This window comes from Theobroma cacao, chromosome 2, assembly GCF_000208745.1.
Source record: "Theobroma cacao cultivar B97-61/B2 chromosome 2, Criollo_cocoa_genome_V2, whole genome shotgun sequence".
In the NCBI taxonomy this organism is placed as follows: domain Eukaryota; kingdom Viridiplantae; phylum Streptophyta; class Magnoliopsida; order Malvales; family Malvaceae; genus Theobroma; species Theobroma cacao.
This window is the reverse complement of record NC_030851.1, coordinates 7,207,170-7,221,910: the sequence shown is the minus strand read 5'-3', so window position 1 is coordinate 7,221,910 and position 14,741 is coordinate 7,207,170. Positions and strand designations below refer to the sequence as shown.

At 35.8% G+C, this 14,741-nt stretch overlaps 2 protein-coding genes across 8 annotated transcripts; one reads left to right on the top strand and one right to left on the bottom strand.

Moving 5' to 3' along the window:
* On the top strand, nucleotides 54-4,432 carry LOC18608297 (U4/U6 small nuclear ribonucleoprotein PRP4-like protein). Its single transcript, XM_007042910.2, has 6 exons — nucleotides 54-339; nucleotides 906-1,800; nucleotides 2,065-2,518; nucleotides 2,970-3,167; nucleotides 3,256-3,337; nucleotides 3,998-4,432. The coding sequence occupies exons 2-6, from the start codon at nucleotides 911-913 to the stop codon at nucleotides 4,090-4,092; spliced, it is 1,719 nt and encodes a 572-aa protein (XP_007042972.2). The 5' UTR covers nucleotides 54-339; nucleotides 906-910; the 3' UTR covers nucleotides 4,093-4,432.
* Nucleotides 4,819-8,985, bottom strand: LOC18608296 (serine/arginine-rich splicing factor SC35). 7 transcript variants are annotated; one of them, XR_001926670.1, is made up of 12 exons: nucleotides 8,946-8,985; nucleotides 8,746-8,851; nucleotides 8,580-8,658; nucleotides 8,394-8,473; nucleotides 8,172-8,238; nucleotides 7,918-7,950; nucleotides 7,596-7,667; nucleotides 6,767-6,973; nucleotides 6,495-6,681; nucleotides 6,254-6,365; nucleotides 5,725-5,905; nucleotides 4,819-5,607 (listed from the first exon to the last, which is right to left on the bottom strand). XR_001926670.1 is itself a non-coding variant. In XM_007042908.2 (9 exons), the coding sequence occupies exons 1-9, from the start codon at nucleotides 8,819-8,821 to the stop codon at nucleotides 6,360-6,362; spliced, it is 807 nt and encodes a 268-aa protein (XP_007042970.1). In that variant the 5' UTR covers nucleotides 8,822-8,926; the 3' UTR covers nucleotides 6,029-6,359. The 7 variants fall into 7 exon arrangements, 2 of the variants coding, with proteins under 2 accessions (XP_007042970.1, XP_017970965.1); XR_001926672.1 differs by lacking the exon at nucleotides 8,946-8,985 and having other exon boundaries at nucleotides 4,819-5,368; nucleotides 5,499-5,607; nucleotides 8,746-8,926; XR_001926674.1 differs by lacking the exon at nucleotides 7,918-7,950.

Sequence of the window (14,741 nt, the reverse complement as noted above, 5' to 3'; positions counted from 1 at the left end):
CACCGAATTAATAAATTTTTATTCTATTTTTTGTTTTTGCTTTAAAAATGAAAATGTTTCACGCCGCAATCTATTGATGCAATTGTCGTTCTCGGCTCTTCCTTTCAAACTCTGGCTTTGGAACTTTTAGCTGTAAAAATGTGAAAGAGTGCTTATTAGTTTATTGAATTTCTTTTTATTTAGGGTTTACATAAAATAGTTTTAGGAGAAGGAGTGAAGCGCGAGGGAAGAAGGCAGAATTACTCCTTTCGCAGTCTTGAACCTTCCGCACCATCTACCCCTTTCCCTCTTTTCTCGTTTTCTTTTGCCACCCCGATTGATTTCCTGCACATTTTCAAGGTAATGGCAATAATGTTGTTCATTGTTATCGTACCGATTAACTGCTGCTTGAAGGGTTTTAGATTTTGATTTTGTTGGCGACATCTTAACTCACTTCAGCTTAATCTTTTCGCTGTATTAAACTCAGTTATTCCCAGTTGATTGTAATTTTGTTTTCTTTTTCCTGGCTATAGAACAATTTTATATTTTAGCTGCTTTTCTTATGGATGCTTTTCCGCGCACCTTCTGTTCGTTGCTATGTCTTACTCATAAAATTATCATATGTTCGGTTTTCAGCAAGTAGCAGAGCTCGAACAAAGATACCCATTCCGTTATAAAAGAAAATCCTAGTCTTTAAACCATCTAATCTTCAACTCTCAAGGCCTAAAAGATGTAATTTTCGGAGTATATTTTTTGTTTTAAGTAGTTTATATTCAAATTACTCAACTTTTATATTGATCTAAACTGTGCTTCCTTGTCTTTCTTTAAATCTATTTTTGGGGTGTGGATGGTAAATGTTAAAGAAGTTTGTTTTTTTTTTTTTCTGTACTGTCTAAAGTTCATTATTTTTATTTTTACTTGGGTAGGTACAATGGAAGTTGATGATGACAACAGTCCACCAACTTCATCTGCAGAACCTTCAGTTGCAGTTCCCGACAGCCAAACCACAGTGCCTACGGCAAATAACACTCTACTTCAGCCTGTTCAGCCTATTGTTCCAGCAGTGGTCCCGCCTGCAGTTGTACCACCTATTGCTCCGCTACCTGCCATTCCTCCAGTCCCTGTTGTGCATCCATTGGCACCTCTCCCGATTCGCGCTCCCATCCTTAAACCACTTGCACCTCAAAATGGTGAGGTGAAAACTAGTGATTCAGACTCTGACCATGAGGATGAAGGGCGAACTGCTGCTGTTGATTATGAGATCTCAGAAGAGAGTAGACTGGTTAGAGAGCGGCAAGAAAAGGCCATGCAAGAACTTCTGATGAAACGACGTGCTGCTGCACTAGCAGTGCCTACTAATGACATGGCTGTCCGGACTCGACTTCGCCGGCTTGGTGAACCCATAACTCTTTTTGGAGAAAGAGAGATGGAAAGGCGGGATAGGCTGCGAATGATTATGGCAAAGCTGGATTCTGAGGGGCAGTTGGAGAAGTTGATGAAGGCGCATGAGGAGGAAGAGGCTGCAGTTTCTGCTAAAATGGAGGACGTTGAGGAAGACATTCAATATCCCTTTTATACTGAGGGTCCAAACGAGCTCTTGGATGCTAGAATTGATATTGCAAAGTACTCTGTTGTAAAGGCAGCTATGCGTGTTCAACGTGCACAGAGAAAAAGGGATGATCCAGATGAAGATATGGATGCTGAAACTGATTGGGCTCTAAGGCAGGCAGGGAATTTGGTTCTTGATTGCAGTGAAATTGGGGATGATAGACCACTTTCCGGTTGTTCTTTCTCACGTGATGGACAACTTCTTGCCACCTGGTGTGCTTCTCACTCAACTCCCCAGTCCATTAAACAAAAAGCTTAGTCTTTATGGATTTGGTTTTTTAATTTTCTTTAAGAAATTCACTTTTCAGTGATTAAAAGGACACAAGTTTTCCGAGCCATAAGTTTGGCAGCAGTTTACACTTGTCAAAGTGCTAAATATGTCCTTTTAGGGTGCCTGTAAATTATGGCTTTGAAACTGCTAAAGGTGACAATAATATAGAATTGTAACTAGATTTTTTGTTTTCTTTTGTTTTTCAGCTCATTGAGTGGAGTTGCTAAGTTGTGGTCAATGCCTAGGGTAAGTAAGGTTTCTGCCTTAAAGGGCCACACAGAACGTGCAACTGATGTTACATTTTCTCCTGTGCATGATCATTTAGCGACTGCTTCTGCTGACCGAACAGCAAAGTTGTGGAACACTGATGGATCACTCCTGACAACATTTGAGGGCCATTTGGATCGCCTTGCACGCATAGCCTTCCATCCTTCAGGGAAGTACCTTGGCACAACAAGCTTTGATAAAACATGGAGACTGTGGGACATAGACAGTGGTGTAGAGTTGCTTCTCCAAGAAGGTCATAGTAGGAGTGTCTATGGAATTGCGTTCCACCAAGATGGATCTTTAGCAGCATCCTGTGGACTTGATGCACTTGCTCGTGTTTGGGATCTTCGCACTGGTAGAAGTGTTCTTGCTTTGGAAGGCCATGTCAAGCCAGTAAGACTTTATAGTTACATGGTTCTTTCAGTTTTTGTTGCAATGATGGTTCCAAAATGTTACATGTGGGGGCATATTGTGGTGCATCTCTACTAGCATCAGTACAGTAAAATACCTGATAAACAGTTATTAAGGACTATAACATTCACAATAGAAGTTTGAGGTTAGTTATATGGAAAATATTTTTAGCACATAAGGCCTAAATGCTTCAAATGGAAGTGTTTTAGATATTCCATCAGATTCCATTGGAACTGGGAGGTCAATGGTGCTACAATTTTTAAGTTTTAAGGCTTAATTAGACAAATAGATACTAAAGTGTTGAATTGAATTGCCTTGTTAATTTCTTAAGATAATTGTATTGAAGTTTTTAGGAGCAGGAAAGAGATTTTTCTTTTACCTGAAATAGATATTTGTTAATTAAAAGTCCATGAATGTCTGACACTCTTTTCAGGTTCTTGGTGTGAGTTTTTCACCCAATGGCTACCATTTAGCTACAGGAGGTGAAGATAATACCTGTCGAATATGGGATTTGAGGAAGAAAAAATCCCTCTACATCATACCAGCCCACTCAAATCTTATATCACAAGTGAAGTTTGAGCCTCAAGAGGGATATTACTTGGTCACTGCTTCTTATGACATGACTGCAAAGGTGCAACCTCCTTTCTGAAAGCAAATGTCTTCAAATTTGAAATATGTTTTTGTTATACTATGATCTAATCTTTTATACAATTTACCAGGTTTGGTCCGGCAGAGATTTTAAGCCTGTCAAAAGCTTACCAGGTCATGAAGCTAAAGTCACTGCTTCAGATATTAGTGAAGGTACGTTTCTGAACTTAAAATAAGTAAAGCTTGCATCTCCCTCTTTCTCTCTTCTTGAAATATTTCTTTTGTGTGGTTTTAGCTTTTGCCACACCTTCTTCTCTTCACCAGAACTGCCCAAACACAATCAGAAAGCATGGGCTAAAGCATTTTGACCTTTCCATGTATTTTGCTATAAATTAGATTTAAGATCCTTTAGGTATAATTGACAGGGGAATGAGTATGACCGCGTGTGAGCAGTGCTGCTGTTGAAGTTTTTGTGGCTGGCCATTCTTTTCTTCACCTTTTTGTCGTCTCTTATCCACTATTCCTCTGTCCTGCAGGAGTCAGAACTTAGTATAAGAAACTGCAGGGTGAAGGAAGGGGGGAGGTTAAAGCTCCATCCCTTCATTGTACCTAGGGGTGATATCAATCTTCAGTTTTTCCGTTGCTTTTTTATCGGAAAAAGGGAAACGGGTTTTAATGGGGGGGGGGGGGGAGGATGGCGGGCATCGATTTTTCTTGGCTTTTTCAGTAATGAGTAATGATTACTTAGCGTCATTGATGGAAAATCTAGTGGTCTGACCTACTCCCCTTTTTGCTGCATAGGCATTGAGAAATCTTTACATCTTTCCACTATTCTATTTAAGTACCCTGAGCATCATTTTTTGTTCATGGCAGATAGCCGGTATATTGTGACTGTCTCTCATGATCGAACAATAAAGCTGTGGACTGCTGGTAACATAGGAAAGGAAAAAGATATGGATTTGGACTGACGACACGCTTTGCGGATGTTGTACTTGTTGAGAGACTATTGCTGCTTTCCGGAGTAGCACATTTTGGAGTCAGATTAAAAACACCTTTTTGTAATGATGAAGTGGAATACGAAACATAAACATAGATTCCTCCAAACAATTTTGTAGGTAACTTTGGCTTTTTGGTAACAGCATCTGATTCTGAATAACCCGAGCAAGTGCTTGCCGGGGAGGGAATCAGGTACCCAACAGCACAGCAAGCGCTTCGCATGTAATGAAAATATTTACGCATACTTGATATTCAGCACCAAATACACATGCGCGTATCATAATTATAAAGATGAATCGGTGCTCTGCTTTTTAGGATTTTGCAAGAAACTTTGATTTCCTGAATTATTCCAATTCCACTAATCCATTTCATGCAACAAGAATGGGATGGACGATTAACTGAGGATGTATCATGCTCTGCTAACACGACAGTTGAACTTTTACCTTACACTGACGTCACTAACAAATACCCCTCGAGACCATTTCCATTTCCGGTCACTGGATGAAACAAAACAAACACAATGTAAGTAGCAACAAGTGCGCCAGTATCATCAGTTAGATGCAGAAACACTCGACTGCAAGCTCAAAACTTCACATCAGCACCACTTCCATCTGTAAATTTTCAGAACCAGCAAGGCAAAACCCAGAAATGGTAAGACAGGTCAGCGAAAGGAACACCATATAACACACAGCTTGAGGTTTCAGCTCAAACTGCAATTGCAGTCTTCTCTTTACTCATTTCCTTTCAAAATTTTTAACCACTGTTGAGTGCATTCCTAAATTTTTCAATGCTTTCAAAGCACCTCAGCATGCTCAGAGCATGAGTAATATGCAGGGGAGCCCCCGTTAACAAAATAGGGTCTAAGAATGAATGAACAGTGATCTGTTCTAGATCACAATGTCATCAATTTAATAGTCCCAAAAGATCTTTCTTTTATAACAGATAAAAGAAAAACACAGATGAAAGAATGTAACCCTAACGTGTGACCAGCACCGGCATATCATATGCATACCAACCCTGCTAGTACCAAAACTGACACGACCCTGCAGGAAGGGCAGCAACAGCCACATAGCAGACCAGCAAGAAAGCTAGGCAACTGCTGGAACCATTATCAACGTGACCCAACAAGAAAGGCAGCAACAGCCTGCTACAGGTTATTCATTGGTACTCAATGGTTACCCACGAGCCACGTGTACCTTACAATTGGCATCAACCAACACTTCACAGCTACAGTCACGGGCAATTTTGCTACAACTCAAAACATTAAGCAACAGGGTGTGGTTAAACGTGATTAATGAAATACCCCAATCAAATGATTAAACAGAAACAAGTTATTCTGTTCAATTAACATAGTCACAAGGTTCAGACCAGACATTACATTTTTAAATTTAGTATCCGCATCAGGTCAATGCATCACAGGTCCATCATATGCAGCATTCCACAGGTCAAAAAGTTTCATCTTGGGTCCTTTTATACCATCACAGCAACTAAACCTCAGTGCCAATATTTAGAAATCAGCAGACCAGAGGATAATCAGATGGAAACATCAGAAAGCTGAATGGTGCAAGGCTTTCCAGAAACCAAGACTTGACTACAGATCTTACCAATCATCATATCTTTCAGTTAAAAATAGTTAAGAAACTGTCCCTGCAATCAGCATACTGCTATAACCAGCATCACAATCACGATCATTCATCTACAGATACAAACAGCATCAACAGCCACAACATCAACATCATGTAACATCATGTCCATTTGCCAAAGGCACTCTCTCCCCGAACATTGCTATAAAACCCAACAGATGGTTTCAGATGAATCAGCATTCTTAGAAAATAAACATAACAAAAAAAATAAAGAAAAGAAACATTTCACTAAAGCGGCCCATTAAATTAATTGGGAAGACAAACAAGAAGTAAAATCAGAGCCACATATAAGATCTAAAAGGAGAAGGAAAGGGGGGAAGGAGGGAGAGGGGAAGCAAGCTACAATAACAAACTTACATCACAAAAACTTTGATGGGTACTGAAACATCAAGCTACAAACTACATGAGTTCAGAAACCATGACACAACTTGAGTAATGAAGACATAAGGTTCAGGACAGTCAATTAAAACACCAAAAAACCCAGTCCTACCGATACTAGAAAATGCATCATATTGTGAATGTCCTCAACACTAGCAACATAGCAACAAGGAACATGCTACTTAAAGTCTCCAAGAATTTCCATGCAATCCGCAAGATCATTCCTGCAAAATACATATGCAGAAGTAAATAGTCAAATAGAACAACTGCTTGCAGGGGTAAATTTACCCAAAAACAAAAGGTTTTTTAAAAAGAAAAAGGATTGGGAAAAAACGAGAACTGTAAAAACTCACATCAACATCTGAGTTTCGCGGAGATGGGCTTCGAGATTCAGCAGGACGGCCTCGTGGTGAAACACTTCGAGGACTTGGAGTCCGCCCATCACGGCTGTGTCTATCAGGACTTCCACCCCTAGGTGGAGATGCCTTGCGTGGGGAAGGACTCTTTCTAGGACTAACGCTGCGGCGAGCAGGAGAAGCACTGAAATATGAAGGTATCATAATGAAGCATCTAAAACAAAGGAAAAAAAAAAGCAACTGAACATCCTGAGTCACAAAGTACAAACCTCATTGATCGACTACTACTACGCCGATCATCATCATAGCGACCTCTTCCTCGGCCTTTTGAATAGTCAGGACTAGCACTACGGCTCCGGCTTCGGCGTCGATAGTCTTTGTCTTTCCCACGATATCGATCACGTTCATGCCTGTCATAACTTCTACTACGACTTCTTCTTCTATAATCCCTATCCTTGTAATTGTCATCCCGATGCCTGCAGATATTAAACACAACAAATATCAGATATCCACAAAATAAGACCATAAAGAAATAAAATTAATCCATATATATCTGGCTATTTAAACATGCTTAAAACACATCACATGCAAACTGGGTAGTACCGGACTTCCCTATGAGAAATCAAATCAGATATATGAAACCTAGCTTAGAATTGGCAACAAATGCCAGTCAGCATATCCAGGACTTTAATGCAGGAACAGGCAGATAAGAATCGAAACAATGATTTAGCTTAAAGATGCAAACACCTAGCACCATCAGATAAACGAAACCTAGTTTAGAATTGGCAACAAACGCCAGTCAGTGTATCCAGGACTTTGATGCAGGAACAGGCAGATAAAAATCAATTACAATGAATTAGCTTAAAGACGCAAACACCTAGCACCATCATGTTCCTACTATATATAATCTAGAATGCTTCAGTTGTAAGGAGAAAGCATAATAAACATGAAAAATCCTGATGATTAACCTGCATCAATATCTCTCATAATTCATTCAGAAAAGGCGGGCACAAGACAAAAGTGAAAATGCAACATATAGTGCCAAAATGAGATAAAAAAAATTATCTTAGCAAGAAAAGAATAAAGTGTAACACTTACCTTTTGCGAGGGCTGCGACTTCTTGACCTGTATCTTGACCTTGGAAATGATTCAATAATCCTTCCTTTGTGACTGTGAGAGAAATTTGAAAAGCAAATGTCATTCAGTACGACATTAGAGACCTTAAAACAAAAAATTACTAGAAAAATGACAATGAAATGAGGATAAAGAGATAAACAATACTGTGCATCCACAAAAAAGAAAAACCATAGATTGCACCTCAACATATAGGTGAGCAAACCAAACAAATTTTTCAAACTTTCAATGGAAAAGCTAATCAATTAATCAATACTACAAATTACTTAAGCAAGTGGACCTTTACCGTGTTGAAGCCAAACAAGCAGATGTTTTCCTTCTGAAAATAACATAAAATTAAAACAGTAGTAATACTTAGTTACAGTAACGTGTAAGTATTATGGAAGTATTACAGTAATGGGAAAGTATTATGTCCCTAATGACCCAAAACCATATTTTCATCAAGGAATTTACCACACAACAACATACATCTTCCCCTCATTCGGCTCAAAATCTGTTCAAGTGTAAAAGCAATTGAATAACAACTAGCACCAAACTTACATCCTCTCTGCATTGGGCCCATATTTTGCAAACTGAACTGTTATCTCGCGACCATCAACAACTCTCCCTGCAAGAAAGAAAATGTCAATATATATATAGCGCCAAAGACGCACAAATCCTTTGAGTTACCTAAAAAGGAAAACAATATCGCAATCTCTACACGTAAAACTGCTGCATAGTAATGGATAAAAAAAAAAGGATAAAGATTTGAAAGAAGCATACCATCGAGCCTCTCGACAGCTTTCTGCGCCTCATCTGCATACTTGTAGCGCACAAATGCAAAACCTCGAGAATCCCCAGTCCTACCATCATAAATAAAAATTACTATCTTATAAATTCCCAACGACCGAACAGAACAATTAAAAAAAATAAATATATAAATATAAATAGAGAGAGAAGAAGAAGAACCTTCGATCTTTAGGAATAAAGATGTCGACGACCTTCCCGTACTTGTCGAAGAGCGGAAACAAATCATCAGCGGTCGTGCCTAATTAATTTCAAGCCAAATCAAGGATTTTAGTTGCAGTACAAACCAACTCGTAGACGAAGAGAAGTTAACGAGAGAGAAGCTTACGGAAGGTGATGTTGAGGACGAGAAGAGAGTAGGTGTCGGTGATGTCGGGAGGGCCTGACCTTCCGAAGTGAGACATGCTCGCGGTTGAGAAGAAAAGCTAAGAAGACTGGGGAGAAAGATTGAGAGCAATTAGGGTTAGGGTTCGTTTTTCGTGGTTGAAAAAATCCAAAGACGAATAAAAGGAGAAAAAAAATACTTACAATTATAAAGGGAGAACCTTCCGGAAGAATCTTGCGTGGCATCAGTCTCTCGATATTTATAGCTGGTTTGCACTGTAAACGCTCTTGCGGTTGGGGATAATTACAATTCCACCACCGCCATTTAATAATATGTATATTTTTGTATAAATGCAAAAACTTTTTTTTATTACTATTCATAAGGTGCTGAAGTGTCCCTATTCGAAGCGACGTTAATTTTTGTAACGCGCGTTAAGTATTATATTTACAATTACATAAAATAAAATAAATATTCCATAGTTAAGTCTAAAAAAATTAGCATATAGATTATATTAATCATCAAGTTATGAAAGATAGTTGTAAGTACAAATAACTTTGAATGATAATTAAAAACATTTTTTTCATGATTTTAAAGTTCATAGTCATTGAACTTTGGAGACCATAAACTTTATTGCGAACATATATCAAATAAAACTGCAAATAAGTCAATTTAACTTTAATTCAATGGTTATTGACGGAAGAACAATTGTGATCAAATAAACAGCTTTATTAATTAGTAGAAGAGATATTTAAGGATTGAACTATTCGTCTAGGTTTGATTTAAACATAGATTAGAGTGGTGTCCCTGCTTTGTTAAGTGTCGAATTTTTTAATCAAGAAATAATAATTCCTTATATATACAATTCGAGTAAACCAATAAAGTAAAAACACAAATTAAAGTATACAAAATTCAAAACACCGAGTAAATAATCGAATAAAAACAAATAACAAATAAAATTAACCTATAAAGTAAAAATATATTCGAGTATTTGACTTATTAATTGGTGCATAATCTCTCTATCTAAATAGTATGATTTGAATACATTTTTATCCAATTATATAAAAAAAACTTACAAAGTAAAAACCAAATTAAGGTCAAAAAAGTTAAAAAATTAAAATCAAAAAATCAAAAACATAAAAACAGCACCAAAAGACAAGAAAAAAAGTAAAAATTGCAAATTAAAATGCCAAAAAAAAGAATAGCACCTCAGCAAATTAAAGAGCAAGGAAAGGAAACAAAACAAAAAAAAAAAGCATCAGAACAATAGGAGAAGAAGAAAGTAAGAAATGTGAGAGGGAGGAGAAGAAGATGAAATCAACGAAGAAAGTAAGAAATGTAAGAGGGTGGAGATACCGAAAAAGGAAAAAATGTTGAAGTATGGTAATTAAAAAGATCAAAACAATACATAAATATATTAAAAACCCAAAACCGCTCTCAAGACAAAGGAAAAATTGATTGTGATAAGACAAAAAAACTCCAAAAAACCCATAATCATCAAAGCGGCCATCCTATTAAAAAAAAAAAAACTTGTTGTGTGGTTAAAAGATGAATTGGCATAGTCTCAATTTGTAGTCTCTTTTAATATGTAGTGTAGATTTTTATGCTTGGTTTTGACCTCAATTAAATTATCAATAATATATTTTATTTAAATTAATATTAAAAATATATTTTAAAATTTTAATATTAATATAAATAATTTTTTATTATGAAGATAATAAAATGGACCAGTGGAGGAGGCTCAAGCTTGTTTTTAAAAAATGAGGGGGGTCTTGATATCACAAGCTTGGAACTTTCGCTTAAATCTATGCGGTGCTTAAGTCTTGTAGATGAAAAGTAAGAAAGTTCAACTGTAATTATGATGCGAAAATATAAAGTAAAAAAGAAGATAAGGAATAAATAAGATATATTATTTCTCATGGTCTAAAACTTATATCAACTATTAGTGTGTTTTTCCTTTATGGTGATAATTCGGTGCCTTATAATGACTCTAAAGAGGTTATTTATAGTGATAAATAACCTACTAAACCTAAACTTATTCATAGTACAAGTAAATAACATAAAAGGAAAGATAAATAAGGAAAGTATTCTATGCCTAATAGAACACATTTAGTTTAAACCCTTAACTACTTTAGCCGTCATTTTTCTTGGCAGCCTCACGAGAGTTAAATTACTTTCATGCGTTTGACCCACATGTGCATGACCCATCTTGTTGCGCCTTGCGTGTCCAACCCAATTCTACTGATGTGTTTGTGCTTGGCAATCCCATTCCTTACTAGAATAGTTGTTGAGGATGGTTTGGTCATGAATTCGCGATGACATTATCCCCCACTTGATTTCAACAATGCCTTAGTTGCCAAGTAGTGTGTTTCCGCTATGTCCTGAAATTGCCACAAATCTTCTGCTGATCCCTAATTAGCTTTGATTGCCCATCCTGGCCCTTGGAACAACACAATTGTGTCGTATATCTTGTATGTTGTCACTAGCATGAATTTTGTGGATTTATTTAAAATTGTTCCTCATAAACACCTCCAACATAAGTTGTGTCAATCGATGCAGATCCTGGGCTTGCATCTTGCCTTTAGATTCTCTATTAACTTTGGGATACACTATTGTCTCATGTATGTAACCTTCCCTCTGGCATCCCAACTCTGTGCAAATGTTAATGCTCAGTCTATCGACACCATCTGATTTTGACCTTTGGTCCATAAGCCTCAAATTTGCTTAACCACCACGCAACTTACTTCGCTACACATATATTTGAAAGTTGTTTGGTCGTATTGTTGCCTCAACCAAGAACTCGATCTCCCCTTGTTCTACCTTGATCAGAACTTAAGTCCCATACCTCGAAACCCTACCTTGGTCGTCTAATTCCCCATGGTACATATGCATTGCACCCATGTGAAACACAAAGTGGTTCTTTCATTTTGAAAGCAAGCTCAAATCAAATATGTGTACGTCCTCTTCAAAGCCTTGCTAACTAAATTGCCTTTGCTCAATTGTGAAGCCGTATAGTACGACTTGTTGATCTCTTTTTACCACATGCATGATCTCTTCAAGATCTCTAACGTGCTCCCCGAGCCACTAGTTATTATGCTGCATTGATGTCATCAACTCATCAAGCCCTACATCTTTAACAGATTGACATATCCATCGCATTATGCAATTCTGTACGAAAATTGTCATTATTGGATCACAACTGTTTAATGTTGGCTTTGACACGCTCGAGGTTGTGCCACACTTACTTTATCAATGGGCATCTTCAAGTGAGATAGTTGGTCATCAAGTGCGAACAAAATGTCTTCAGACTCATAACGTTCCTCTACACCTATGCATGTAGTTTCTTTGTTTACAATGCTCATGGAAATTTAGATCAAACGGTTTAGGTTTAACGTAGTCTTGTCACAAGTTGATGTCATTTTTTTTCTTTAGTATACCTAAAGCTCTTTAAAGAGAAAGTTTTGATTGAATGCCAACTTTCATCAAAAGTTAATGTTCGTTTTTATATAACTGTCATGGGCTTGGAGCTTTAGCTTAGATTAATGCGACAATTGAGTCTTGTGTATGAAGACTAAACATGCTTAACTGTAATTATGATGTGGAAGCATGAACTAAAGAAGAAAATATGTGAGAAATAAAATATATTATTTCTCACATTTTAATAGATTTATGTTGATTATTGATATATTTTACCTTTATGATGACAATTTGGTTCCTTGCAATGACTATTAAATACGTTATTTATAGTGATAAATAATCTACTAAACTTAAACTTACTTATAATGCAAGTAAAATAAACAACATAAAAAGAAAAATAAATAAATAAAGTGTCTTATGCCTAATAGAACACGTATAATCTAAACCCGATACTACTTTAGCCTTCACTTTTCTTGACAGCCTCATAAGAGTTAAATCACTTTCATTCGCGTGGTCCACATGTGCGTGGCCCACTAATGCATGACCCATCTCATTGCGCCCTGCATGTGCGGCCTAATTCTACTGGTGTGTTATGTGCATGACAACCCCCGTTCCTTGCTAGCTTGATGGTTATTGACGCCGGTTTGATCACGAATCTATGATCTTTGATACTTTGCACTTAATCCAACCCAATTAATACATACTTTTAAGTAGTATTATATCTAAAATGTCAATTTGTGATTTCATATTTAAATTTTTATGAAATTATGAATTTAGCCCAATCAAGGTTATGTACTTTAAATTTGGTGGAATTATAAACTTAAACATTGATTGAGGTTGAAATTTAGCATACCAGAAAAAAAAAAAAAACCAATTAACTCCATTAGTGATTTAATGTGCATTCGAGGTGGCATCTATTTAAAATAAAAAAATGATGACATGGGCAAAAAATATAATTATATTCTTCTTTCTCCACTTTCTCTTTCCTTTTCTTCAATTTTTTTCTCTATTTTTCCTTACCTTTTGCATATTAAAAATGTAAAGAAAAAACTTAGATTATTAAATAAAATCAAGACAAAAAACAAATAAAAATAAAACTATAAATCGATAAGGAAAGAAGAAAAAATAGAAAATTTTCTACTTCGGCAATTTGATTTTCCACTCTGGCATTTCATGTCAACATATTTAGTTTTATTCAACCTATACCTTTGCCAACTAATCCAACATTAGTAATATATTTTTAATTCTGTAATATTTTTGGCTTAATTACACTGAAATTAAAGTACACTGCCTTAGTCACATTTAAAGATAAAGTTCAAGAGTATGATCAAGTATCATTTATGCATTTTATGTTGTGTATGTGTGCATTCGAATCTAATGCATGGACAGAATATTTTCGCATAGGTATTAATTGTAATTATTTTTCCTACACTGTCTAATTGTTTGTCTTTCCAATAGAAGATTACAGTGTAAAAAAGTATCCTCATATGTTATTAAAATTGAATAAAAAAATTAGATTTATTCTTTTATTTTTGGATTATACTTGTAATTTTTCATTAAAAGTGACTAGTTATTAAAGTTGACTAGATTACTTGTTTAGTCTTTTCCTAAAATATATAGTTGAAACAATATCGTAGAAATCCTAAGACAAAACTGAATTGGTAAGACAAAATCTAATACAGGATTTGTTCTTTAATATTTAGTAGTTTGCTCTACCACATAGACCTAACGAAATTTCAAGATACTATAGAAAAAAATAAAGGTTGAGTACACAATAAGAACAGCTATTTATCATATTTGAAAATATTCTAAAGTTAGACTCTAATTAATTTTAAAAGATATTTTCTTTATATAAATAAATAAATAAAGTTATTCTATCTCCTTTGTTTTTAAAAACAAAAAAATATTATTCATGTATTCGTTAAATGTTGTGTATTATAAATACATTTACAAATTAAGTCAAAGCTTTTTAAAAGACTTTTTTTTTTTAATTTATGAAACTGAAACATTAAAAAATAAGTTATGTTTATTAATATTTTTAGTATTTATTTTTTGTTTTTTTACTATTTATTGTCTATTTTTATATTTTACAAGAAAACAACAAAAAAAATCGACAGAGTTTAATGTTTTTGTCTGGCCGTGGTTATTTAATAAAATCTCATACAAATATATATTTTTACATGGTACATTTCTTTCCTTTCAACGAAGCAAATCTCGTTCCCGTCCGTGATAAGCCGCGCGTATGTCAAAATCCAGATCCTCAAACGGCGCGTACAGCCCCTTATGCGCGTGAAACTCAACTTCCTCCTGTATTCTTTTTCTTTCTGGTTTGATAGTTAAAGCAGTGAAGTAGTTAAAAAAATCACGCATAGTCGCATGCTGAAACACAGCGTTTTCCATTTCCGTTTACCGCGTGAACTTCGAGCACCACCCCGAAATTTGCCAAAAAAAAGGAGAAAGAAAACGAAATCAAATCCAACAAAAATCAAAATGCGAAACCCTAAAATCTCCAAATCCTCAATCCTCTAAACTTATTTATTTTATAGTTATTTTGTCTGAAGCTCTTATAAATTACTTTTTGGTTC

Bases quoted from the DNA above. Each gene is read 5' to 3' on its own strand.
- LOC18608297 (XM_007042910.2), top strand. From the start codon at position 911: ATGGAAGTTGATGATGACAACAGTCCACCAACTTCATCTGCAGAACCT. The intron at 1,801-2,064 runs GTGTGCTTCTCA...TTTGTTTTTCAG, and splicing joins GGACAACTTCTTGCCACCTG to CTCATTGAGTGGAGTTGCTA. The intron at 2,519-2,969 runs GTAAGACTTTAT...CACTCTTTTCAG, and splicing joins TGGAAGGCCATGTCAAGCCA to GTTCTTGGTGTGAGTTTTTC.
- LOC18608296 (XM_007042908.2), bottom strand. From the start codon at position 8,821: ATGTCTCACTTCGGAAGGTCAGGCCCTCCCGACATCACCGACACCTAC. The intron at 8,659-8,745 runs GTAAGCTTCTCT...GAAATTAATTAG, and splicing joins CGTCCTCAACATCACCTTCC to GCACGACCGCTGATGATTTG. The intron at 8,239-8,393 runs GTATGCTTCTTT...TCTTTCTTGCAG, and splicing joins AGCTGTCGAGAGGCTCGATG to GGAGAGTTGTTGATGGTCGC.